At 39.8% G+C, this 27,500-nt stretch overlaps 1 protein-coding gene across 1 annotated transcript in view; it reads left to right on the forward strand.

The window, feature by feature from the left end:
• LOC139756951 (probable glutamate receptor) overlaps nt 1-27,500 on the forward strand; it is a 103,018-nt gene that overhangs the window by 55,192 nt on the left and 20,326 nt on the right. The window contains 1 exon segment of the mRNA XM_071676895.1: nt 19,888-19,987. Within this exon segment, the coding sequence (XP_071532996.1) occupies nt 19,888-19,987 (100 nt within the window).

Consider the following 27,500-nt stretch of genomic DNA (forward strand, 5'->3'; position numbering starts at 1 on the left):
AAAGCTTTCACTATCTCTTCCTTTTTTAGCAAATGATTCTCCGTAACCTTTTCACTTTGCACACCACCTAGACCAAAACACCCTATACCTGACACTTTATCATCAAGCACATTCAACAAACCTTGAAAATACTCACTCCGTCTCCTCCTCACATCACCACTACTTGTGATCACCTCCCTATTAGCCCCCTTCACTGATGTTCCCATTTGTTCCCTTGTCTTACCCACTTTTTTTACCTCCTTTCGAAACATCTCCTTATTCTCCCTAAAATTCATTGATACTTTCTCACCCCTAACTTTCATATGCCCTCATTTTCACCTCTTGCACCTTTTTCTTTACCTACTGCCTCTTTCTTTTATACATCTCCTAATCATTGGATTATTTTTCTGCAAAAATCGTACAAATGCCTGTGTCTTCTTTTTCACTAATAATCTTACCTCTTCATCCCACCACTTAATACCCTTTCTAATCTGCTCACCTCTTACGCTTCTCATGCCACAAGCATCTTTTGCGCAAGCCATCACTGTTTCCCTAAATACATCCCTTTCCTCACCCACACCCTTATTTCCTTTGTTCTTACCTTTTTCCATTCTGCACTCAGTCTCTCATGGTACTTCCTCACACAAGTTCCCCTCCCAAGTTCACTTACTCTCACCACTCTCTTCACCCCAACATTCTCTCTCCCCTTCTAAAAATCTCTACATATCTTCATTGTCTCCACAAGATAATGATCAGATATCCCTCCAGCTGCACCTCTCAGCACATTAACATCCAAAAGTCTCTCTTTCGCGTGCCTATCAATTAACACGTAATCCAATAATGCTCTCTGGTCATCACCCATCACTATATCCCGGTCTCGTGCATGAAAATTACTAACACGCTCACTCAGCTGCTCGCACGATCTTTCTTCTGATGCCCATATGCATATGCATCAATAACCTCCAATCTCTCTACATCCAATCTCACTTTTACCCATATCAATCTAGAGTTTACTTTCTTATACTCTATCACAGACAAGTCACAAACCATTCCTGTTTGAGAAGTAGTGCCACTCCTTCCCCTGCTCCTGTCCTCTCACTCCATATATATTATATATATATATATATATATATATATATAAATATATATATATATATATATATATATATATATATATATATATATATATATATATATATATATATATAAATATATATATTATATCCCTGGGGATAGGGGAGAAAGAATATTTCCCACGTATTCCCTGCGTGTCGTAGAAGGCGACTAAAAGGGGAGGGAACGGGTGGCTGGAAATCCTCCCTTCTCGTTTTTTTGTTTTTTTCCAAAAGAAGGAACAGAGAAGGGGGCCATGTGAGGATATTCCCTCTAAGGCCCAGTCCTCTGTTCTCCACGCTACCTCGCTAATGCGAGAAATGGCGAAAAGTATGAACGAAAGATGTATGTTTGAAGGAATAGTGGTTCCAACAATGTTGTATGGTTGTGAGGCGTTGGCTATGGATAGAGTTGTGCGCAGGAGGATGGATGTGCTGGAAATGAGATGTTTGAGGACAATGTGTGGTGTGAGGTGGTTTGATCAAGTAAGTAACGTAAGGGTAAGAGAGATGTGTGGAAATAAAAAGAGCGTGGTTGAGAGAGCAGAAGAGGGTGTTTTGAAATGGTTTGGGCACATGGAGAGAATGAGTGTGGAAAGATTGACCAAGAGCATATATGTGTCGGAGGTGGAGGGAACGAGGAGAAGAGGGAGACCAAATTGGAGGTGGAAAGATGGAGTGAAAAAGATTTTTTGTGATCGGGGCCTGAACATGCAGGAGGGTGAAAGGAGGGCAAGGAATAGAGTGAATTGGAGCGATGTGGTATACCGGGGTTGACGTGCTGTCAGTGGATTGAATCAAGGCATGTGAAGCGTCTGGGGTAAACCATGGAAAGCTGTGTAGGTATGTATATTTGCGTGTGTGGACGTATGTATATACATGTGTATGGGGGTGGGTTGGGCCATTTCTTTCGTCTGTTTCCATGCGCTACCTCGCAAACGCGGGAGACAGCGACAAAGCAAAAAAAAAGAAAAAAAAATATATATATATACATATATATATATATATATATATATATATATATATATATATATATATATATATATATATATATATATATATATATATATATATATATATATTTTCTTTTCTTTTAAACTATTCGCCATTTCCCGCGTTAGCGAGGTAGCGTTAAGAACAGAGGACTGGGCCTTTTTTGGAATATCCTCACCTGGCCCCACTCTGTTCCTTCTTTTGGAAAATTAAAAAAAAAGCGAGAGGGGAGGATTTCCAGCCCCCCGCTCCCTCATATATATATATATATATATATATATATATATATATATATATATATATATATATATATCTGGGTATAGGGGAGAAAGAATACTTCCCACGCATTCCTCACGTGTCGTAGAAGGCGACTAAAGGGGACGGGATCGGAGGGCTAGAAACCCTCCCCTCCTAGTATTTTAACTTCCTAAAAGGGGAAACAGAAGAAGGAGTCACACGGGTAGTGCTCATACTCCTCGAAGGCTCAGACCGGGGTGTCTAAATATGTGTGGATGTAACCAAGATGAGAAAAAGGAGAGATAGGTAGTATGTTTAGGGAAAGGGACCTGGTTATTTTGGCTCTGAGTGAAACGAAGCTCAAGGGTAAAGGGGAAGAGTGGTTTGGGAATATCTTAGGATAAAGTCAGGGGTTATTGAGAGGACAAGAACATGGGAAGGAGTAGCACTACTCCTGAAACAGGAGTTGTAGGAGTATGTAATAGAGTGTAAGAAAGTAAATTCTAGATTGATATGGATAAAACTGAAAGTTGATGGAGGAAGATGGGTGATTATTGGTGCATATGCACCTGGGCATGAGAAGAAAGATCATGAGAGGCAAGTGTTTTAGGAGCAGCTGAATGAGTGTGTAAGTGATTTTGATGCACAAGACCGGGTTATAGTGATGGGGGATTTGAATGCAAAGGTGAGTAATGTGCCAGTTGAAGGAATAATTGGTATTCATGGGGTGTTCAGTGCTGTAAATAGAAATGGTGAAGATCTTGTAGATTTATGTGCTGAAAAAGGACTGGTGATTCGGAATACCTGGTTTAAAAAGCGAGATATACAAAAGTATACGTATGTAAGTGGGAGAGATGGCGAGAGAGCGTTATTGGATTACGTCTTAATTGATAGGCGTGCGAAAGACAGACTTTTAGATGTTAATGTGCTTAGAGGTGTAACTGGAGAGACTTCTGATCATTATCTTGTGGAGGCGAAGGTGAAGATTTGTAGGGGTTTTCATAAAAGAGTAGAGACTGTTGGGGTGAAGAGGGTGGTGAGAGTAAGTGAGCTTGGGAAGGACACTTGTGTGAGGAAGTACCAGGAGAGACTGAGTACAGAATGGAAAAAGATGAGAACAAAGGAGGCAAGGGGAGTGGGGGAGGAATGGGGTGTATTTAGGGAAGCAGTGATGGCTTGCGCAATAGATACTTATGGCATGAGAAGTGTGGGAGGTTGGTTGATTAGAAAGGGTTGTGAGTGGTGGGATAAAGAAGCAATATTATTAGTGAAAGGGAAGAGAGAGGCATTTGGACGATTTTTGCATGGAAAAAATGCAAATGAGTGGGAGATGTATTAAAGAAACAGGCAGGAGGTGAACAGAAAGGTGCAAGAGGTGAAAAAGAGGGTAAACGTGAGATGGGGTGAAAGAGTATCATTAGATTTTAGGGAGAATAAAAAGATGTTTTGGAAGGAGGTAAATAAAGTGGGTAAGACAAGGGAACAAATGGGAAATTCAGTGAAGGGGGCTAATGGGGAGCTGATAACAAGTAGTGGTGATGTGAGAAGGAGATGGAGTCAGTATTTTGACTGTTTGTTGAATGTGTTTGATGATAGAGTGGCAGATATGGGGTGTTTGGTCGAGGTGTTGTGCAAAGTGAGAGGGATAGGGAAAATGATTTGGTAAACAGAGAAGAGGTAGTAAAAGCTTTGCGGAAGATGAAAGCCGGCAAGGCAGCAGGTTTGGATGGTATTGCAGTGGAATTTTTTATAAAAGGGAGTGACTGTATTGTTGACTGGTGGGTAAGGCTATCTAATGTATGTATGATTCATGGTGAGGTGCATGAGGATTGGCGGAATGCTTGCGTAGTGCCATTGTACAAAGGCAAAGGGGATAAGAGTGAGTGCTCAAATTACTGAGGTATAAGTTTGTTGAGTATTCCTGGTAGATTATAAGGGAGGGTATTGATTGAGAGGGTGAAGGCATATACAGAGCATCAGACTGGGGAAGAGCGGTATGGTTTCTGAAGTGGTAGAGGATGTGAGGATCAGGTGTTTGCTCTGAAGAATGTATGTGAGAAATACTTAGAAAAGCAAATGAATTTGTATGTAGCATTTATGGATATGGAGAAGGCATATGATATAGTTGATAGAGATGCTCTGTGGAAGGTATTAAGAATATATGGTGTGTGAGGCAAGATGTTAGAAGCAGTGAAAAGTTTTTATCAAGGATATAAGGCATGTGCATGTGATGGAAGAGAGGAAAGTGATTGGTTCTCAGTGAACGTAGGTTTGCGGAAGGGGTGTTTGATGTCTTCATAGTTGTTTAATTTCTCTATTGATGGGGTTGTTAGGGAGGTGAATGCAAGAGTTTTGGAAAGAGGGGCAAGTATGAAGTCTGTTGGGGATGAGAGAGCTTGGGAAGTGAGTCAGTTGTTGTTTGCTGATGATACAGCACTTGTGGCTGATTCATGTGAGAAACTGCAGAAGCTGGTGACTGAGTTTGGTAAAGTGTGTGAAAGAAGAAAGTTGAGAGTAAATGTGAATAAGAGCAAGGTTATTAGGTACAGTAGGGTTGAGGGTCAAGTCAATTGGGAGGTAAGCTTGAATGGAGAAAAACTGGTGGAAGTAAAGTGTTTTAGATATCTGGGAGTAGATCAGGCAGAGGATGTAACCAGGGAAGCAGAGAGGAATCATAGGGTGGGGGAGGAGGCGAAAACTTTGGGAGCCTTGAAAAATGTTTGGAAGTCGAGAACATTATCTCGTAAAGCAAAAATGGGTATGTTTGAAGGAATAGTGGTCTCAACAATGTTGTGTGTTTGCGAGGCGTGGGCTATGGATCGAGTTGTGCTCAGGAGGGTGGATGTGCTGGAAATGAGATGTTTGAGGACAACATGTTGTGTGAGGTGGTTTGATCGAGTAAGTAATGTAAGGGTAAGAGAGATGTGTGGAAATAAAAAGTATGGTTGAGAGAGCAGAAGAGGGTGTTTTGAAATGGTTTGGTCACATGGAGTGAATGAGTGAGGAAAGATTGATCAAGGGGATATATATGTCAGAGGTGGAGGGAACGAGGAGAAGTGGGAGTCCAAATTGGAGGTGGAAAGATAGAGGGAAAGCGATTTTGAGTGATCGGGGCCTAAACATGCAGGAGGGTGAAAGGCGTGCAATGAAGAGTGAATTGGAACGATGTGGTAAACCGGGGTCGACCTGCTGTCAATGGATTGAACCAGGGCATGTGAAGCGTTTGGGGTAAACCATGGAAAGTTGTGTGGGCCTGGATATGGAAAGGGAGCTGTGGTTTCGCCGCATTATTACATGACAGCTAGAGACTGAATGTGAACGAATGGGGCCTTTGGTGTCTTTTCCTAGCGCTACCTCGCACACATGAGGGGGGGAGGGGGATGGTATTCCATGTGTGGCGAGATGGCGATGGGAATAAATAAATGCATACAGAATGAATTATGTACATTTGTATATATGTATATGTGTGTGTGTGTATATATATATGTGTATATTGAGATGTATAGCTTCGTATATTTGGGTGTGTGAACGCGTATGTATATATATGTGTATGTGGATGGGTTGGGCAATTCTTTCGTCTGTTTCTTTGCGTTACCTCGCTAACGCGGGAGACAGCGACAAAGCAAAATAAATGAAATAAACATATATATACATTCATATATATATATATATATATATATATATATATATATATATATATATATATATATATATATATCATTTATATTTATTTTATTTTGCTTTGTCGCTGTCTCCCGCGTTTGCGAGGTAGCGCAAGGAAACAGACGAATGGGGCCTTTGGTGTCGTTTCCTAGCGCTACCTCGCACACATGAGGGGGGAGGGGGTTGTTATTCCATGTGTGGCGAGGTGACGATGGGAACAAATAAAGGCAGGCAGTATGAATTATGTACATGTATATATAAATGTATATGTCTGTGTGTGTATATATATGTGTACATTGAGATGTATAGCTTTGTATATTTGCGTGTGTGAACGCGTATGTATATACATGTGTATGTGGATGGGTTGGGCCATTCTTTCGTCTGTTTCTTTGCGCTACCTCGCTAACGCGGGAGACAGCGACAAAACAAAATAAATAAAATAAACATATATATATATATATATATATATATATATATATATATATATATATATATATGTGTATATTATCTGCATTTATTTTATGTTGCTCTATCATATGCCTTCTCAAGATCCTTAAATGCTACATACAAATCCATTTGTTTTTCTAAGTATTTCTCACATACATCCTTCAAAGCAAACACCTGATCCACATATCCTCTAGCACTTCTGAGCCCACACTGCTCTTCCCCAATCTGATAGCTCTGTACATGCCATCACCCTCGCAATCAATATCCTCCCATATAATTTACCAGGAATACTCAACAAACTTATACCTCTGTAATTTGAGCACTCACTCTTATCCCCTTTGCCTTTGTACAATGGCACTATGCAAGCATTCTGCCAATCCTCAGGCACCTCACCATGAGTCACACATACGTTAAATAACCTTACCAACCAGTCAACAACACAGTCACCCCATTTTTTGATAAATTCCACTGCAATACCATCCAAACCTGCTGCCTTGCCGGCTTTCATCTTCCCTAAAGGTTTTACTACCTCTTCTCTATTTACCAAATCATTTTCCCTAAACCTCTCACTTTGCACACCACCTCGACCAAAACACTCTATATCTGCCACTCTATCATCAAACACATTCAACGGACCTTCAAAATACTCACTCCATCTCCTCACATCACCACTACTTGTTATCACGTCCTCATTAGCCCACTTCACTGAAGTTCCCATTTGCTCCCTTGTCTTACGCACTTTATTTACCTCCTTCCAAAACATCTTTGATTCTCCCTGAAATTTAATGATACTCTCTCATCCCAACTCTCATTTGCCCTCTTTTTCACCTCTTGCACCAAGATGAGAAAAAAGAAGAGATAGGTAGTATGTTTGAGGAAAGAAACCTGGATGTTTTGTCTCTGAGTGATACGAAGCTCAAGGGTAAAGGGGAAGAGTGGTTTGGAAATGTCTTGAGTGTAAAATCAGAGGTTACTGAGAGGACAAGTGCAAGGGAAGGAGTAGCACTGCTCCTTAAACAGGAGTTGTGGGAGTATGTGTTTGAGTGTAAGAAAGTAAACTCTAGATTGATACGGGTAAAACTGAAAGTTGATTGAGAGAGATGGGTGATTATTGGCGAATATGCACCTGATCATGAGAAGAGAGATCATGAGAGGGAAGTGTTTTGGGGGCAGCTGAATGAGTGTGTTAGTATCTTTGATGCACGAGACCGTGTTATAGTGAAGGGCGATTTGAATGCAAAGGTGATTAATGTTGCAGTTAAGGGAATAATTGGTATACATCGGGTGTTTAGTGCGGTAAATGGAAATGGTGAAGAGCTTGTAGATTTATGTGCTGAGAAAGGACTGGCGATTGGGAATCCATTTTTTAAAAAGAGAGATATACATAAGTATACGTATGTAAGTAAGAGAGATGGCCAGAGAGCGTTATTGGATTACGTGTTAATTGATAGGCGCGCGAAAGAGAGACTTTTGTATGTTAATGTGCTGAGAGGTGCAACTGGAGGGATGTCTGATCATTATCTTGTGGAAGCGAAGCTGATGATTTGTATTGGCTTCCAGAAAAGAAGAGAGAATGCTGGGGTGAAAAGAGTGGTGATAGTTAGTGAGCTTGGGGAGGAGACTTGAGTGAGGAAATACCAGGAGAGACTGAGTACAGAATGGAAAAAGTTGTGAACTATGGAGGTAAGGGGAGTGGGGGAGGAATGGGATATATTTAGTGAAGCAGTAATGGCTTGCGCAAAAGATTCTTGTGGGATAAGAAGCGTGGGAGGTGGGCAGATTAGAAAGGGTAGTGAGTAGTGGGATGAAGAAGTAAGATTATTAGTGAAGGAGAAGAGAGAGGCATTTGGACGATTTTTGTAAGGAAATAATGCAAATGAGTGGGAGATGTATAAAAGAAAGAGGCAGGAGGTCAACAGAAAGGTGTAAGAGATGAAAAAGGAGGACAAATGAGACCTTGGGTGATAGAGTATCATTAAATTTTAGGGAGAATAAAAAGATGTTTTGGAAGCAGGTAATTAAAGTGCGTAAGACAAGGGAACAAATAGAAACTTCAGTGAAGGGGGCTATTGGGAGGTGATAACAAGTAGTGGTGATGTGAGGAAATGGAGTGAGTGTTTTGAAATTTCTTGAATGTATTTGATGATAGCGTGTCAGATATAGGGTGTCTCGGTCGAGGTGGTGTGCAAAGTGAGAGGGTTAGGGAGAATGATTTGGTAAACAGAGAAGAGGTAGTAAAAGCTTTGCGGAAAATGAAAGCCGGTAAGGCAGCGGGTTTGGATGGTATTGCAGTAGAATTTAATAAAAAAAGGGGGTGACTGTATTGTTGACTGTTTGGTAAGGCTATTTAATGTATGTATGACTCATGGTGAGGTACCTGAGGATTGGCGGAATGCTTGCATAGTGCCATTGTACAAAGGCAAAGGGGATAAAAGTGAGTGCTCAAATTACAGAGGTAAAAGTTTGTTGAGTATTCCTGGTAAATTATAAGGGAGGGTATTGATTGAGAGGGCGAAGGCATGTACAGAGCATCAGATTGGGAAAGAGCAGTGTGGTTTCAGAAGTGGTAGAGGATGTGTGGATTGGGTGTTTGCTTTGAAGAATATGTGTGAGAAATACTTAGAAAAGCAAATGGATTTGTATGTAGCATTTATGGGTCTGGAGAAGGCATATGATAGAGTAGATAGAGATGCTCTGTGGAAGGTATTAAGAATATATGGTGTGGGAGAGAAGTTGTTAGAAGCAGTGAAAGGGTGAAAGCGAGGTAGCGCAAGGGGACAGAGGAAAGAATGGCCCAACCCACCTACATACACATGTATATACATACACGTCCAAACACGCAGATATACAGACCTCTACATGTCAACGTATATATATATATATATATATATATATATATATATATATATATATATATATATATATATATATATATATATATATATATATATATATATATATATATATATATATATATATATATATATATATATATATATATATACACACACAGACGTATACATATATACACATGTACATGATTCATACTGTCTGTCTTTATTCATTCCCATCGCCACTCCGCCACGCATGAAATAACATCCCTCTACCCCCTCCTGTGTGCGAAGTAGCGCTAGGAAAAGACAATAAAGGAAAAATTTGTTCACATTCAGTCTCTTGCTGTCATGTAATAATGCAGCGAAACCACAGATCCCTTTCCTTATCCAAGCCCCACAGAACTTTCCTTGGTGTACCCCAGACGCTTCACATGCCCTGGTTCAATCCATTGAGAGCACTCCGACCCCGGTTTACCACAACTTTCCAATTCACTCTATTCCTTGCACGCCTTTCACCCTCATTCATGTTCAAGGCTAGATCAATGAAAATCTTTTTCACTCCATCCTTCCACCTCCAATTTGGTCTCCCACTTCTCCTCGTTCCCTCAGCCTCATACATATACATCTTCTCGGTCAGTCTCTCCTCACTCATTCTCTCCATGTGACCAAACCATTTCAAAACAGCCTCTTATGCTCTCTCAACCACACTTTTTATTTCCACACATCTCTGTTACCCTGTTATTACTTACACGATCAAACCACCTCACACCATATATTGACCTCAAACATCTCATTTCCAGTACATCCAACCTCCTCCACACAGCTCTATCCATAGCGCGCGCCTCTCAATCATATAACATTGTTGGAACCACTATTCCTTCAAACATACCCATAATTGCTTTCCGAGATAATGTTTTCGCCTTCTACACTTTCTTCAACGCTCCCAGAACTTTTGCCTCCTCCCCCACCCTACGATTCACTTCCGCTTCCATGGTTCCATCCGCTGCCAAATCCAGTCACAGATATCTAAAATACTTCACTTCCAATTTTTCTCCATTCAAACCTGCCTCCCAATTGACTTATCACTCAACCCTACTGTGCCTAATAACCTTGCTCTTATTCACATTTACTCTCAGCTTTCTTCTTTCACACACTTTACCAAACTTTACCAAATTCTGCAGTTTCTCACGCGAATCAGCCACAAGCGCTGTATCATCAGTGAACGACAACTGACTCACTTCCCAAGTTCTTTCATCCACAACAGACTGCATACTTACCCCTCTTTCCAAAACTCTTGCATTCACCTCCCTAACAACCCCATCCATAAACAAATTAAACAACCATGGAGGTATCACACACCCATGCCGCAAACTTACATTCACTGTGAACCAATCACTTTCCTCTCTTACTACGCGTACACACTCCTTGCATCCGCGATAAAAACTTTTCACTGCTTTTAACAGCTTGTTTCCCACACCATATATTCTTAATACCTTCCACAGAGTATGTCTATCAACTTCATGATATGCCTTCTCCAGATCCATAAATGCTACATACAAATTCATTTGTTTTTCTTAATATTTCTCACATACATTCTTCAAAGCAAACACCTGATCCACACAATCTCTACCACTTCTGAAACCACACTGCTCTTCCCCAATCTGACGCTCTGTACATGTCTTCACCCTCTCAATCAATGCCCTCCCATATAATTTCTCAGGAATGCTCAAGAAACTTTAACTGTATAACTTGAGGACTCCCTTTTATCCCCTTTGCCTTTGTACAATGGCACTATGCAAAAATTCCGCTAATTCTCAGGCACCTCATCCATACCAACCAGTCAACAATACGTATGTTTATCTATCTATCTATCTATCTCTCTATCTATCTATCTATCTATCTATCTATCTATCTATATATATATATATAAATATATATATATATATATATATATATATATATATATATATATATATATATATATATATATATATATATATATAAATATATATATATATATATATTTTTTTTTTTTTTTTTTTTATACTTTGTCGCTGTCTCCCGCGTTTGCGAGGTAGCGCAAGGAAACAGACGAAAGAAATGGCCCAACCCCCCCCCCCCCCCATACACATGTACATACACACGTCCAGACACGCAAATATACATACCTACACAGCTTTCCATGGTTTACCCCAGACGCTTCACATGCCTTGCTTCAATCCACTGACAGCACGTCAACCCCTGTATACCACATGACTCCAATTCACTCTATTTCTTGCCCTCCTTTCACCCTCCTGCATGTTCAGGCCCCGATCACACAAAATCTTTTTCACTCCATCTTTCCACCTCCAATTTGGTCTCCCTCTTCTCCTCGTTCCCTCCACCTCCGACACATATATCCTCTTGGTCAATCTCTCCTCACTCATTCTCTCCATGTGCCCAAACCATTTCAAAACACCCTCTTCTGCTCTCTCGACCACGCTCTTTTTATTTCCACACATCTCTCTCACCCTTACGTTACTTACTCGATCAAACCACCTCACACCACACATTGTCCTCAAACATCTCATTTCCAGCACATCCATCCTCCTGCGCACAACTCTATCCATAGCCCACGCCTCGCAACCATACAGCATTGTTGGAACCACTATTCCCTCAAACATACCCATTTTTGCTTTCCGAGATAATGTTCTCGACTTCCACACATTTTTCAAGGCTCCCAAAATTTTCGCCCCCTCCCCCACCCTATGATCCACTTCCGCTTCCATGGTTCCATCCGCTGACAGATCCACTCCCAGATATCTAAAACACTTCACTTCCTCCAGTTTTTCTCCATTCAAACTCACCTCCCAATTGACTTGACCCTCACCCCTACTGTACCTAATAACCTTGCTCTTATTCACATTTACTCTCAACTTTCTTCTTCCACACACTTTACCAAACTCAGTCACCAGCTTCTGCAGTTTCTCACATGAATCAGCCACCAGCGCTGTATCATCAGCGAACAACAATTGACTCACTTCCCAAGCTCTCTCATCCCCAACAGACTTCATACTTGCCCCTCTTTCCAGGACTCTTGCATTTACCTCCTTTACAACCCCATCCATAAACAAATTAAACAACCATGGAGACATCACACACCCCTGCCGCAAACCTACATTCACTGAGAACCAATCACTTTCCTCTCTTCCTACACGTACACATGCCTTACATCCTCGATAAAAACTTTTCACTGCTTCTAACAACTTGCCTCCCACACCATATATTCTTAATACCTTCCACAGAGCATCTCTATCAACTCTATCATATGCCTTCTCCAGATCCATAAATGCTACATACAAATCCATTTGCTTTTCTAAGTATTTCTCACATACATTCTTCAAAGCAAACACCTGATCCACACATCCTCTACCACTTCTGAAACCGCACTGCTCTTCCCCAATCTGATGCTCTGTACATGCCTTCACCCTCTCAATCAATACCCTCCCATATAATTTACCAGGAATACTCAACAAACTTATACCTCTGTAATTTGAGCACTCACTCTTATCCCCTTTGCCTTTGTACAATGGCACTATGCACGCATTCCGCCAATCCTCAGGCACCTCACCATGAGTCATACATACATTAAATAACCTTACCAACCAGTCAACAATACAGCCACCCCCTTTCTTAATAAATTCCACTGCAATACCATCCAAACCTGCTGCCTTGCCGGCTTTCATCTTCCGCAAAGCTTATATATATATATATATATATATATATATATATATATATATATATATATATATATATATATATATATATATATATATATATATATATATATATATATATATATATATATATATATGTACATATATATATATATATATATATATATATATATATATATATATATATATATATATATATATATATATATATATATATATATATATATATATATATATATATATATATATATATTTTTTTTTTTTTTTTTTCATACTATTCGCTATTTCCCGCATTAGCGAGATAGCGTTAAGAACAGAGGACTGGGTCTTTCAGGGAATATCCTCACATGGCCCCTTTCTCTCTTTCTTCTTTTGGAAAATTAAAAAAAAAAAATGAGAGGGGAGGATTTCCAGCCCCCCGCTCCATATATATATATATATATATATATATATATATATATATATATATATATATATATATATATATATATATATATATATATATATATATATATATATATATATATATATATATATATATATATATATATATATATATATATATATATATATATATATATATATATATATATATATATATATATATCCCTGGGGATAGGGGTGAAAGAATACTTTCCACGTATTCCTCGCGTGTCGTAGAAAGCGACTAGAGGGGACGGGAGCGGGGGGCCGGAAATCCTCCCCTCCTTGTATTAACTTTCTATAATGGGAAACAGAAGAAGGAGTCACGCGGGGAGTGATCATCCTCCTCGAAGGCTCAGAGTGGGGTGCCTAAATGTGTGTGGATGTAACCAAGATGTGAAAAAAGGAGAGATAGGTAGTATGTTTGAGGAAAGGAACCTGGATGTTTTGGCTCTGAGTGAAACGAAGCTCAAGGGTAAAGGGGAAGAGTGGTTTGGAAATGTCTGGGGAGTGAAGTCAGGGGTTAGTGAGAGGACAAGAGCAAGGGAAGGAGTAGCAATACTCCTGAAACAGGAGTTGTGGGAGTATGTGATAGAATGTAAGAAAGTAAATTCTCGATTAATATGGGTAAAATTGAAAGTTGATGGAGAGAGGTGGGTGATTATTGGTGCATATGCACCTGGGCATGAGAAGAAAGATCATGAGAGGCAAGTGTTTTGGGAGCAGCTAAATGAGTGTGTTAGCGGTTTTGATGCACGAGACCGGGTTATAGTGATGGGTGATTTGAATGCAAAGGTGAGTAATGTGGCAGTTGAGGGAATAATTGGTATGCATGGGGTGTTCAGTGTTGTAAATGGAAATGGTGAAGAGCTTGTAGATTTATGTGCTGAAAAAGGACTGATGATTGGGAATACCTGGTTTAAAAAGCGAGATATACATAAGTATACTTATGTAAGTAGGAGAGATGGACAGAGAGCGTTATTGGATTACGTGTTAATTGACAGGCGTGCGAAAGAGAGACTTTTGGATGTTAATGTGCTGAGAGGTGCAACTGGAGGGATGTCTGATCATTATCTTGTGGAGGCTAAGGTGAAGATTAGTATGGGTTTTCAGAAAAGAGGAGTGAATGTTGGGGTGAAGAAGGTGGTGAGAGTAAGTGAGCTTGGGAAGGAGACCTGTGTGGGGAAGTACCAGGAGAGACTGTGTACAGAATGGAAAAAGGTGAGAACAATGGAAGTAAGGGGAGTGGGGGAGGAATGGGATGTATTTAGGGAATCAGTGATGGATTGCGCAAAAGATGCTTGTGGCATGAGAAGAGTGAGAGGTGGGCTGTTTAGAAAGGGTAGTGAGTGGTGGGATGAAGAAGTAAGAGTATTAGTGAAAGAGAAGAGAGAGGCATTTGGACGATTTTTGCAGGGAAAAAATGCAATTGAGTGGGAGAAGTATAAAAGAAAGAGACAGGAGGTCAAGAGAAAGGTGCAAGAGGTGAAAAAAAGGGCAAATGAGAGTTGGGGTGAGAGACTATCAGTAAATTTTAGGGAGAATAAAAAGATGTTCTGGAAGGAGGTAAATAGGGTGCGTAAGACAAGGGAGCAAATGGGAACTTCAGTGAAGGGCGTAAATGGGGAGGTGATAACAAGTAGCGGTGATGTGAGAAGGAGATGGAATGAGTATTTTGAAGGTTTGTTGAATGTGTCTGATGACAGAGTGGCAGATATAGGGTGTTTTGGTCGAGGTGGTGTGCAAAGTGAGAGGGTTAGGGAAAATGATTTGGTAAACAGAGAAGAGGTAGTAAAAGCTTTGCGGAAGATGAAAGCCGGCAAGGCAGCAGGTTTGGATGGTATCGCAGTGGAATTTATTAAGAAAGGGGGTGACTGTATTGTTGACTGGTTGGTAAGGTTATTTAATGTATGTATGACTCATGGTGAGGTGCCTGAGGATTGGCGGAATGCGTGCATAGTGCCATTGTACAAAGGCAAAGGGGATAAGAGTGAGTGCTCAAATTACAGAGGTATAAGTTTGTTGAGTATTCCTGGTAAATTATATGGGAGGGTATTGATTGAGAGGGTGAAGGCATGTACAGAGCACCAGATTGGGGAAGAGCAGTGCGGTTTCAGAAGTGGTAGAGGATGTGTGGATCAGGTGTTTGCTTTGAAGAATGTATGTGAGAAATACTTAGAAAAGCAAATGGATTTGTATGTAGCATTTATGGATCTGGAGAAGGCATATGATAGAGTTGATAGAGATGCTCTGTGGAAGGTATTAAGAATATATGGTGTGGGAGGCAAGTTGTTAGAAGCAGTGAAAAGTTTTTATCGAGGATGTAAGGCATGTGTACGTGTAGGAAGAGAGGAAAGTGATTGGTTCTCAGTGAATGTAGGTTTGCGCCAGGGGTGTGTGATGTCTCCATGGTTGTTTAATTTGTTTATGGATGGGGTTGTAAGGGAGGTAAATGCAAGAGTCCTGGAAAGAGGGGCAAGTATGAAGTCTGTTGGGGATGAGAGAGCTTGGGAAGTGAGTCAGTTGTTGTTCGCTGATGATACAGCGCTGGTGGCTGATTCATGTGAGAAACTGCAGAAGCTGGTGACTGAGTTTGGTAAAGTGTGTGGAAGAAGAAAGTTGAGAGTAAATGTGAATAAGAGCAAGGTTATTAGGTACAGTAGGGGTGAGGGTCAAGTCAATTGGGAGGTGAGTTTGAATGGAGAAAAACTGGAGGAAGTGAAGTGTTTTAGATATCTGGGAGTGGATCTGTCAGCGGATGGAACCATGGAAGCGGAAGTGGATCATAGGGTGGGGGAGGGGGCGAAAATTTTGGGAGCCTTGAAAAATGTGTGGAAGTCGAGAACATTATCTCGGAAAGCAAAAATGGGTATGTTTGAGGGAATAGTGGTTCCAACAATGTTGTATGGTTGCGAGGCGTGGGCTATGGATAGAGATGTGCGCAGGAGGATGGATGTGCTGGAAATGAGATGTTTGAGGACAATGTGTGGTGTGAGGTGGTTTGATCGAGTAAGTAACGTAAGGGTAAGAGAGATGTGTGGAAATAAAAAGAGCGTGGTTGAGAGAGCAGAAGAGGGTGTTTTGAAATGGTTTGGGCACATGGAGAGAATGAGTGAGGAGAGATTGACCAAGAGGATATATGTGTCGGAGGTGGAGGGAACGAGGAGAAGAGGGAGACCAAATTGGAGGTGGAAAGATGGAGTGAAAAAGATTTTGTGTGATCGGGGCCTGAACATGCAGGAGGGTGAAAGGAGGGCAAGAAATAGAGTGAATTGGAGTCATGTGGTATACAGGGGTTGACGTGCTGTCAGTGGATTGAAGCAAGGCATGTGAAGCGTCTGGGGTAAACCATGGAAAGCTGTGTAGGTATGTATATTTGCGTGTGTGGACGTGTGTATGTACATGTGTATGGGGGGGGGGGCCATTTCTTTCGTCTGTTTCCTTGCGCTACCTCGCAAACGCGGGAGACAGCGACAAAGTATAAAAAAAAAAAAAAAAAAAAAAAATATATATATATATATATTTATATATATATATATATATATATATATATATATATATATATATATATATATATATATATATATATATATATATATATATATATATATATATATATATATATATATATATATATATATATATATATATATATATATATATATATATATATATATATATATATATATACATATATATATGCATATATATATATATATATATATATATATATATATATATATATATATATATATATATATATATATATATATATATATATATATATATATATATATATATATATATATATATATATATATATATATATATATATATCTTTTGCGCAATCCATCACTGATTCCCTAAATACATCCCATTCCTCCCCCACTCCCCTTACTTCCATTGTTCTCACCTTTTTCCATTCTGTACTCAGTCGCTCCTGGTACTTCCTCACACAAGTCTCCTTCCCAAGCTCACTTACTCTCACCACCCTCTTCACCCCAACATTCAATCTTCTTTTCTGAAAACCCATACAAATCTTCACCTTAGCCTCCACAAGATAATGATCAGACATCCCTCCAGTTGCACCTCTCAGCACATTAACATCCAAAAGTCTCTCTTTCGCGCGCCTGTCAATTAACACGTAATCCAATAACGCTCTCTGGCCATCTCTCCTACTTACATAAGTATACTTATGTATATCTCGCTTTTTAAACCAGGTATTCCCAATCATCAGTCCTTTTTCAGCACATAAATCTACAAGCTCTTTACCATTTCCATTTACAACACTGAACACCCCATGTATACCAATTATTCCCTCAACTGCCACATTACTCACCTTTGCATTCAAATCACCCATCACTATAACCCGGTCTCGTGCATCAAAACCACTAACACACTCATTCAGCTGCTCCCAAAACACTTGCCTCTCATGATCTTTCTTCTCATGCCCAGGTGCATATGCACCAATAATCACACATCTCTCTCCATCAACTTTCAGTTTTACCCATATTAATCGAGAATTTACTTTCTTACATTCTATCACATACTCCCACAACTCCTGTTTCAGGAGTATTGCTACTCCTTCCCTTGCTCTTGTCTTCTCACTAACCCCTTACTTTACTCCCAAGACATTCCCAAACCACTCTTCCCCTTTACCCTTGAGCTTCGTTTCACTCAGAGCCAAAACATCCAGGTTCCTTTCCTCAAACTTACTACCTATCTCTCCTTTTTTCACATCTTGGTTACATCCACACACATTTAGGCACCCCAATGTGAGCCTTCGAGGAGGATTAGCACTCCCCGCGTGACTCCTTCTTCTGTTTCACATTTTTAGAAAGTTAAAAAAGTACAAGGAGGGGAGGATTTCTGGCCCCCCGCTCCCGTCCCCTCTAGTCGCTTTCTACGACACGCGAGGAATGCGTGGGAAGTATTCTTTCACCCCTATCCCCAGGGATAATGTATATATATATATATATATATATATATATATATATATATATATATATATATATATATATATATATATATATATATATATATATATATATATATGTATATATTTTGGAAGTCTGTTGGGGATGAGAGAGCTTGGGAAGTGAGTCAGTTGTTGTTCGCTGATGATACAGCGCTGGTGGCTGATTCATATGAGAAACTGCAGAAGCTGGTGACTGAGTTTGGTAAAGTGTGTGGAAGAAGAAAGTTAAGAGTAAATGTGAATAAGAGCAAGGTTATTAGGTACAGTAGGGTTGAGGGTCAAGTCAATTGGGAGGTGAGTTTGAATGGAGAAAAACTGGAGGAAGTGAAGTGTTTTAGATATCTGGGAGTGGATCTGGCAGCGGATGGAACCATGGAAGCGGAAGTGGATCATAGGGTGGGGGAGGGGGCGAAAATTCTGGGAGCCTTGAAGAATGTGTGGAAGTCGAGAACATTATCTCGGAAAGCAAAAATGGGCATGTTTGAAGGAATAGTGGTTCCAACAATGTTGTATTGTTGCGAGGCGTGGGCTATGGATAGAGTTGTGCGGAGGAGGATGGATGTGCTGGAAATGAGATGTTTGAGGACAATGTGTGGTGTGAGGTGGTTTGATCGAGTAAGTAACGTAAGGGTACGAAAGATGTGTGGAAATAAAAAGAGCGTGGTTGAGAGAGCAGAAGAGGGTGTTTTGAAATGGTTCGGGCACATGGAGAGAACGAGTGAGGAAAGATTGACCAAGAGAATATATGTGTCGGAGGTGGAGGGAACGAGGAGAAGAGGGAGACCAAATTGGAGGTGGAAAGATGGAGTGAAAAAGATTTTGTGTGATCGTGGCCTGAACATGCAGGAGGGTGAAAGGAGGGCAAGGAATAGAGTGAATTGGAGCGATTTGATATACCGGGGTTGACGTGCTGTCAGTGGATTGAATCAAGGCATGTGAAGCGTCTGGGGTAAACCATGGAAAGCTGTGTAGGTATGTATATTTGCGTGTGTGGACGTATGTATATACATGTTTATGGGGGTGGGTTGGGCCATTTCTTTCGTCTGTTTCCTTGCGCTACCTCGCAAACGCGGGAGACAGCGACAAAGCAAAAAAGAAAAATATATATATATATATATATATATATATATATATATATATATATATATATATATATGTATATATATATATATAGTAAAGCAGTTAAGGTTTACAGTTTCTTATTTTAGATCTGATATTTAATACGCTAATGGTTTGTCCTGAATGTGACAGTAGTTACAATATGTTACTATTGGTCATTAAAAATGTAATCTATTTTACTCAAATAGTGTTTAGATTGATAAGAAAAGAGAGGCTGATTTCTAAAACCTTATATACATATTTCTGAATAACTAGCAAGAATCAAACCCCTATTTTCATTAATATAGATGTGTGTGTATTTGGATCATTGTTCTCCAATAATAAATACTCTAAAGACGAAATTGTTTTGCATGACGAGAAATCTAATTAAGTGTACTTTTTTCAAGAACTGTGCTCCTTTTACAAATCCAAGGGAGAGTTTTTACCAACAATATTCTCAATGATTGCTCAGAAGGACAGCCCAATCATCCCAGCTATCAATAAAAGGTACAGTAGTCTTCTGTAAGTTCTTTGCTGACTATTAAAAATCTGTCCATCCCTATGTCTAAATACAACCATTCACCCCTGTGTCTAACCGGTTTAGGGACGTGCACAGACATTTACATACAAATAAATACATATTTATATCTATCTATCTATCTATAGATCTGTCGCGCGGGGAGTGCTCATCCTCCTCGAAGACTCAGAATGGGGTGTCTAAATGTGTGTGGATGTAACCAAGATGAGAAAAAAGGACAGATAGGTAGTATGTTTGAGGAAAGGAACCTGGATATTCTGGCTCTGAGTGAAACGAAGCTCAAGGGCAAAAAGGAGGGGTGGTTTAGGAATGTCTTGGGAGTAAAGTCAGGGGTTAGTGAGAGGACAAAAGCAACGGAAGGAGTAGCACTACTCCTGAAACAGGAGTGGTGGGAGTATGTGATAGTGTGCAAGAAATTAAACTCTAGATTGATATGGGTAAAACTGAAAGTTGATGGAGAGAGATGGGTGATTATTGGTGCATATGTACCTGGGCATGAGAAGAAAGATCACGAGAGGCAAGTGTTTTGGGAGCAGCTGAATGAGTTTGTTAGTGGTTTTTGATGCACGAGACCAGGTTATAGTGATGGATGATTTGTATGCAAAGGTTAGTAATGTGGTAGTTGAGGGAATAATTGATATACATGGGGTGTTCAGTGTTGTAAATGGAAATGGTGAAGAGCTTGTAGATTTATGTGCTGAAAAAGGACTAGTGATTGGGAATACCTGGTTTAAAAAGAGAGATATACATAAGTATACGTATGTAAGTAGGAGAGATGGCCAGAGATCGTTATTGGATTATGTGTTAATTGATAGGAGCGCGAAAGAGAGACTTTTGGATGTTAATATGCTGAGAGGTGTAACTGGAGGGATGACTGATAATTATCTTGTGGAGGCGAAGGTGAAGATTTGTAGAGGTTTTCAGAAAAGAAGGGAGAATGTTGGGGTGAAGAAAGTGGTGAGAATAAGTGAGCTTGGGAAGGAGACTTGTGTGAGGAAGTACCAGGAGAGACTGAGTGAGAAATTCTTGTTGAAGCTAAAATTATTGTATCTGCTGATTTTATGAGAATAAGGGTGTCACAATATGAAAACTTCATAATTTGTTAGACATGAGATAACATGCAGTACATTTTAACTAATGGAAACGGAGACTTTTAAATACCACAAAATGGAAAAAGGTGAGAACAAAGGAGGTAAGGGGAGTAGGGGAGGAATGGGATGTATCTAGGGAAGCAGTGATGGCTTGCGCAAAAGATGCCTGTGGCATGAGAAGCGTGGGAGGTGGGCAGATAAGAAAGGGTAGTGTTGGGATGAAGTAAGATTATTAGTGAAAGAGAAGAGAGAGGCATTTGGACGATTTTTGAAGGGGAATAATGCAAATGAGTTGGATATGTATAAAACAAAGAGGCAGGAGGTCAACAGAAAGGTGCAAGAGGTGAAAAAGGGCAAATGAGAGATGGGATGAGAGAGTATCATTAAATTTTAGGGAGAATAAAAATATGTTTTGGAAGGAGGTAAATAAAGTGCGTAAGACTAGGGAACAAATGGGAACTTCAGTGAAGGAGGCTAATGGGGAGGTGATAACAACTAGTGGTGATGTGAGAAAGAGATGGAGTGAGTATTTTGAAGGTTTGTTGAATGTGTTTGATGATAGCGTGGCAGATATCGGGTGTTTTGGTCGAGGTGGTGTGCAAAGTGAGAGGGTTAGGAAAAATGATTTGGTAAACAGAGAAGAGGTAGTAAAAGCATTGCGGAAGATGAAAGCCGGCAAAGCAGTGGGTTTGGATGGTATTGCAGTGGAATGTATTAAAAAAGGGAGTGACTGTATTGTTGACTGGTTGGTAAGGATATTTAATGTATGTATGATTCATGGTGAGGTGCCTGAGGATTGGCGGAATAATTGCATAGTGCCATTGTACAAAGGCAAAGGGGATAAGAATGAGTGCTCAAATTACAGAGGTATAAGTTTGTTGAGTATTCCTGGTAAATTATATGGGAGGATATTGAGTGAGAGAGTCAAGCCATATACAGAGCATCAGATTGGGGAAGAACAGCGTGGTTTCAGATGTGGTAGAGGATGTGTGGATCAGGTGTTTGCTTTGAAGAATGTATGTGAGAAATACTTAGAAAAGCATGTGGATTTGTATGTAGCATTTATGGATCTGGAGAAGGCATATGATAGAATTGATAGAGATGCTCTGTGGAAGGTGTAGTGTGGGAGGCAAGTTGTTAGAAACAATGAAAGGTTTTTACCGAGGATGTACGGCATGTGTACGCGTAGGAAGAGAGGACAGTGACTGGTTCTCAGTAAATTTTGGTTTGCGGCAGGGGTGTGTGATGTCTCCATGGTTGTTTAATTTGTTTATGGATGGGGTTGTTAGGGAGTTGAATGCAAGAGTTTTGGAAAGAGGGGCAAGTGTGATGTCTGTTGTGGATGAGAGAGCTTGGGAAGTGAGTCAGTTGTTGTTCGCTGATGATATAGCGCTGGTGGCTTATTCATGTAAGAAACTGCAGAAGCTGGTGACTGAGTTTGGTGAAGTGTGTGAAAGAAGAAAGTTGAGAGTAAATGTGAATAAGAGTAAGGTTAATAGGTACAGTAAGGTTGAGGGTCAAGTCAATTGGGAGGTAATTTTGAATGGAGAAAAACTGGAGGAAGTGAAGAGTTTTAGGTATCTGGGAGTGGATTTGGCAGTGGATCGAACCATGGAAGCGGAAGTGAATCATGGGGTTGGGGAGGGGGTGAAAATTCTGGGAGCCTGAAGAATGTGTGGAAGTCGAGAACATCATCTCGGAAAGGAAAAATGTGTATGTTTGAAGGAATAGTGGTTCCAACAATGTTGTATGGTTGCGAGGCGTGGGCTATGGATAGAGCTGTGGGGAGGAGGGTGGATGTGCTGGAAATGAGATGTTTGAGGACAATATGTGTGTGAGGACAATATGTGGTGTGATCGGGTATGTAATATAAGGGTAAGAGAGATGTGTGGAAATAAAAAGAGTGTGGTTGAGAGAGCAGAAGAGGATTTTTTGAAGTGGTTTCGTCATATGGAGAGAATAAGTGAGGAAAGATTGACGAAGAGGATATATATGTCAGAGGTGGAGGGAACGAGGAGAAGAAGGAGACCAAATGGAGATGTAAAGATGTGGTGAACAAGATTTTGAGTGATCGGGGCCGGAACATGCAAGAGGGTGAAAGGCGTGCAAGGAATAGAGTAAATTGAAACGATGTGGTATACCGGGGTGGACGTGCTGTCAATGGATTGAGCCAGGGCATGTGAAGCGTCTGTGGTAAACCATGGAACGTTCTTTCGGGCCTGAATGTGGAAAGGGAGCTGTGTTTTCTGTGCATTATTACATTACAGCTAGAAACTGAGTGTGAACGAATGGGGCCTTTGTCGTCTTTTCCTATCGCTACCTCGCACATATGAGGGGGGAGGGGGTCGTTATTCCATGTGTGGCGAGGTGGCGATGCGAATAGATAAAGGCAGACACTATGAATTATGTACATGTGTATACATATACATATTTGTTTGTGTATATATATGTGTACATTGAGATGTATAGGTATGTATATTTGCGTGTGTGGACGTGTATGTATATACATGTGTATGTGGGTGGGTTGGGCCATTCTTTCAACTGTTTCCTTGCGCCACCTCGCGAATGCGGAACACAGCGACAAAGCAAAATGAATTTATATATATATATATATATACATATATATATATATATATATATATATATATATATATATATATATATATATATATATATATATATATATATATATATATATATATATATAGCGAGGTAGCGTTAAGAACGCTACCTCGCTAGTGCGGGAAATGGCGAATAGTTTGAAAGAAAGAATATATATATATATATATATATATATATATATATATATATATATATATATATATATATATATATATATATATATATATATATATATATATATATATATATATATATATATATATATATATATATATATATATATATATATATATATATATATATATATATATATATATATATATATATATATACATATATATATATATATATATATATATATATATATATATATATATATATTTTTTTTTTTCTTTTTTTCAAACTATTCGCCATTTCCCGCGTTAGCGAGGTAGCGTTAAGAACAGAGAACTGGGCCACTGAGGGAATATCCTCACCTGGCCCCCCTCTCTGTTCCTTCTTTTGGAAAATTAAAAAAAATTGAGAGGGGAGGATTTCCAGCCCCCCGCTCCCTCCCCTTTTAGTCGCCTTCTACGACACGCAGGGAATACGTGGGAAGTATTCTTTCTCCCCTATCCCCAGGGATAATATATATATATATATATATATATATATATATATATATATATATATATATATATATATATATATATATATATAAATATATATATATATATATACATATATATATATACATTTATTTATTTATCTATTTATATTTATATATTTTGCTTTGTCGCTGTCTCCCGCGTTAGCGAGGTAGCGCAAGGAAACAGACGAAAGAATGGCCCAACCCGCCCACATACACATGTATATACATACATGTCCACCCATGCACAATATACATACCTATACATCTCAATGTACACATATATATACACACACAGACATATACATATATACACCTGTATATAATTCATACTGTCTGCCTTTATTTGTTTCCATCGCCACCTCGCCACGACTGGAATAACAACCCCCTCCCCCCTCATGTGTGCGAGGTAGCGCTAGGAAAAACACCAAAGGCCCCGTTCGTTCACACTCAGTCTCTAGCTGTCATGTAATAATGCACCGAAACCACAGCTCCCTTTCCAAATCCAGGAACCACACACTTTGCATGGTTTACCACGGACGCTTCACATGCCATGGTTCAATCTACTGACAGCACGTCGACCCCGGTATACCACATCGCTCAAATTCACTCTATTCCTTGCACGCCTTTCACCCTTCTGCATGTTCAGGACCCGATCACTCAAAACCTTTTTCACTCCATCTTTCCACCTCCAATTTGGTCTCCCACTTCTCCTCGTTCCCTCCACCTCTGACACATATATCCTCTTGGTCAATCTTTCCCCACTCATTCTCTCCATGTGACCAAACCATTTCAAAACACCCTCTTCTGCTCTCTCAACCACACTCACTCTTTTTATTTATACACATCTCTCTCACCCTTACATTACTTACTCGATCAAACAACCTCACACCACATATTGTCCTCAAACATCTCATTTCCAGCACATCCACCCTCCTGCGCACAACTCTATCCATAGCCCACGCCTCGCAACCATACAACATTGTTGGAACCACTATTCCTTCAAACATACCCATTTTTGCTTTCCGAGATAATGTTCTCGACTTCCAAACATTCTTCAAGGCTCCCAGAGTTTTCCCCCCTCCCCCACCCTATGATTCACTTCCGCTTCCATGGTTCCATCCGCTGCCAGATCCACTCCCATATATCTAAAACACTTCACTTCCTCCAGCTTTTCTCCATTCAAACTTACCTCCCAATTGACTTCACCCTCAACCCTACTGTACCTAATAACCTTGCTCTTATTCACATTTACTCTTAACTTTCTTCTTTCACACACTTTACCAAACTCAGTCACCAGCTTCTGCAGTTTCTCACATGAATCAGCCACCAGCGCTGTATCATCAGCGAAACACAACTGACTCACTTCCCAAGCTCTCTCATCCACAACGGACTGCATACTTTCCCCTCTTTCCAAAACTCTTGCATTCACCTCCCTAACAACCCCATCCATAAACAAATTAAACAACCATGGAGACATCACACACCCCTGCCGCAAACCTACATTCACTTAGAACCAATCACTTTCCTCTCTTCCTACACGTACTCGATAAAAACTTTTCACTGCTTCTAACAACTTGTGTCCTACACCATATATTCTTAATACCTTCCACAGAGTATCTCTGTCAACTCTATCATATGCCTTCTCCAGATCCATAAATGCTACATACAAATCCATTTGTTTCTCTAAGTATTTCTCGCTTATGTTCTTCAAAGCAAACACCTGATCCACACATCCTCAACCACATCTGAAACCACACTGCTCTTCCCCAATCTGATGCTCTGTATATTCCTTCACCCTCTTAATCAATACCCTCCCATATAATGTACCAGGAATACTCAACAAACTTATACCTCTGTAATTTGAGCACTCACTCTTATTCCCTTTGCCTTTGTACAATGGCACTATGCAAGAATTCCGCCAATCCTCAGGCACCTCACCATGAATCATACATACATCAAATAACCTTACCAACCAGTCAACAATACAGTCACCCCCTTTTTTAATAAATTCCACTGCAATGCCATCCAACCCTGCTGCTTTACCGGCTTTCATCTTCAGTAAAGCTTTTACTACCTCTTCTCTATTTACCAATTCATTTTCCCTAACCCTCTCACTATGCACACCACCTCGACCAAGACACCCCACATCTGCCACTCTATCATAAAACACATTCAACAAACCTTCAAAACACTCACTCCATCTCCTTCTCACATCACCACTACTTGTTATAACCTCCCCATTTGCCCCCTTCACTGAAGTTCCCATTTGCTCCCTTGTCTTACGCACTTTATTTACCTCCTTCCAAAACATCTTTTTATTCTTCCTGACATTTAATGATACTCTCTCGCCCCAACTCTAATTTGCCCTCTTTTTCACCTCTTGCACCTTTCTCTTGGCTCCTGCCTCTTTCTTTTATACCTCTCCCACTCATTTGCATTTTTTCCCTGCAAAAATCGTTCAAATGCCTCTCTCTTCTCTTTCACTAATAATCTTACTTCTTCATTCCATCACTCGATACCTTTTCTAATCAACCCACCTCCCACGCTTCTCATGCCACAAGCATCTTTTGCGCAGGCCATCATTGCTTCCCTAAATACATCCCATTCCTCCCCCACTACCCTTACCTCCTTTGTTCTCACCTTTTTCCATTCTGTACTCTCCTTGTACTTTCTCATACATGTCTCTTTCCCAAGCTCACTTACTCTCACCACTCTCTTCACCCCAAGATTCTCTCTTCTTTTATGAAAACCCCAACAATTCTTCACCTTTGCTTCCACAAGATAATGATCAGACATCCCTCCAGTTCCACCTCTCAGCACATTAACATCCAAAAGTCTCTCTTTCGTGCGTCTATCAATTAACACGTAATCCAATAACGCTCTCTGGCCATCTCTCCTACTTACATACGTATACTCATGTATATCTCGCTTTTTAAACCAGGTATTCCCAATCACCAGTCCTTTTTCAGCACATAAATCTAGTATGTTTGAGAAAAAGAACATATATATATATATATACATATATATATATATATATATATATATATATATATATATATATATATATATATATATATATATATATATATATATATATATATATATATATATATATACATATATATATATGTGTGTGTG

Source organism: Panulirus ornatus, chromosome 23, assembly GCF_036320965.1.
Source record: "Panulirus ornatus isolate Po-2019 chromosome 23, ASM3632096v1, whole genome shotgun sequence".
Taxonomy (NCBI): Eukaryota; Metazoa; Arthropoda; class Malacostraca; order Decapoda; family Palinuridae; genus Panulirus; species Panulirus ornatus.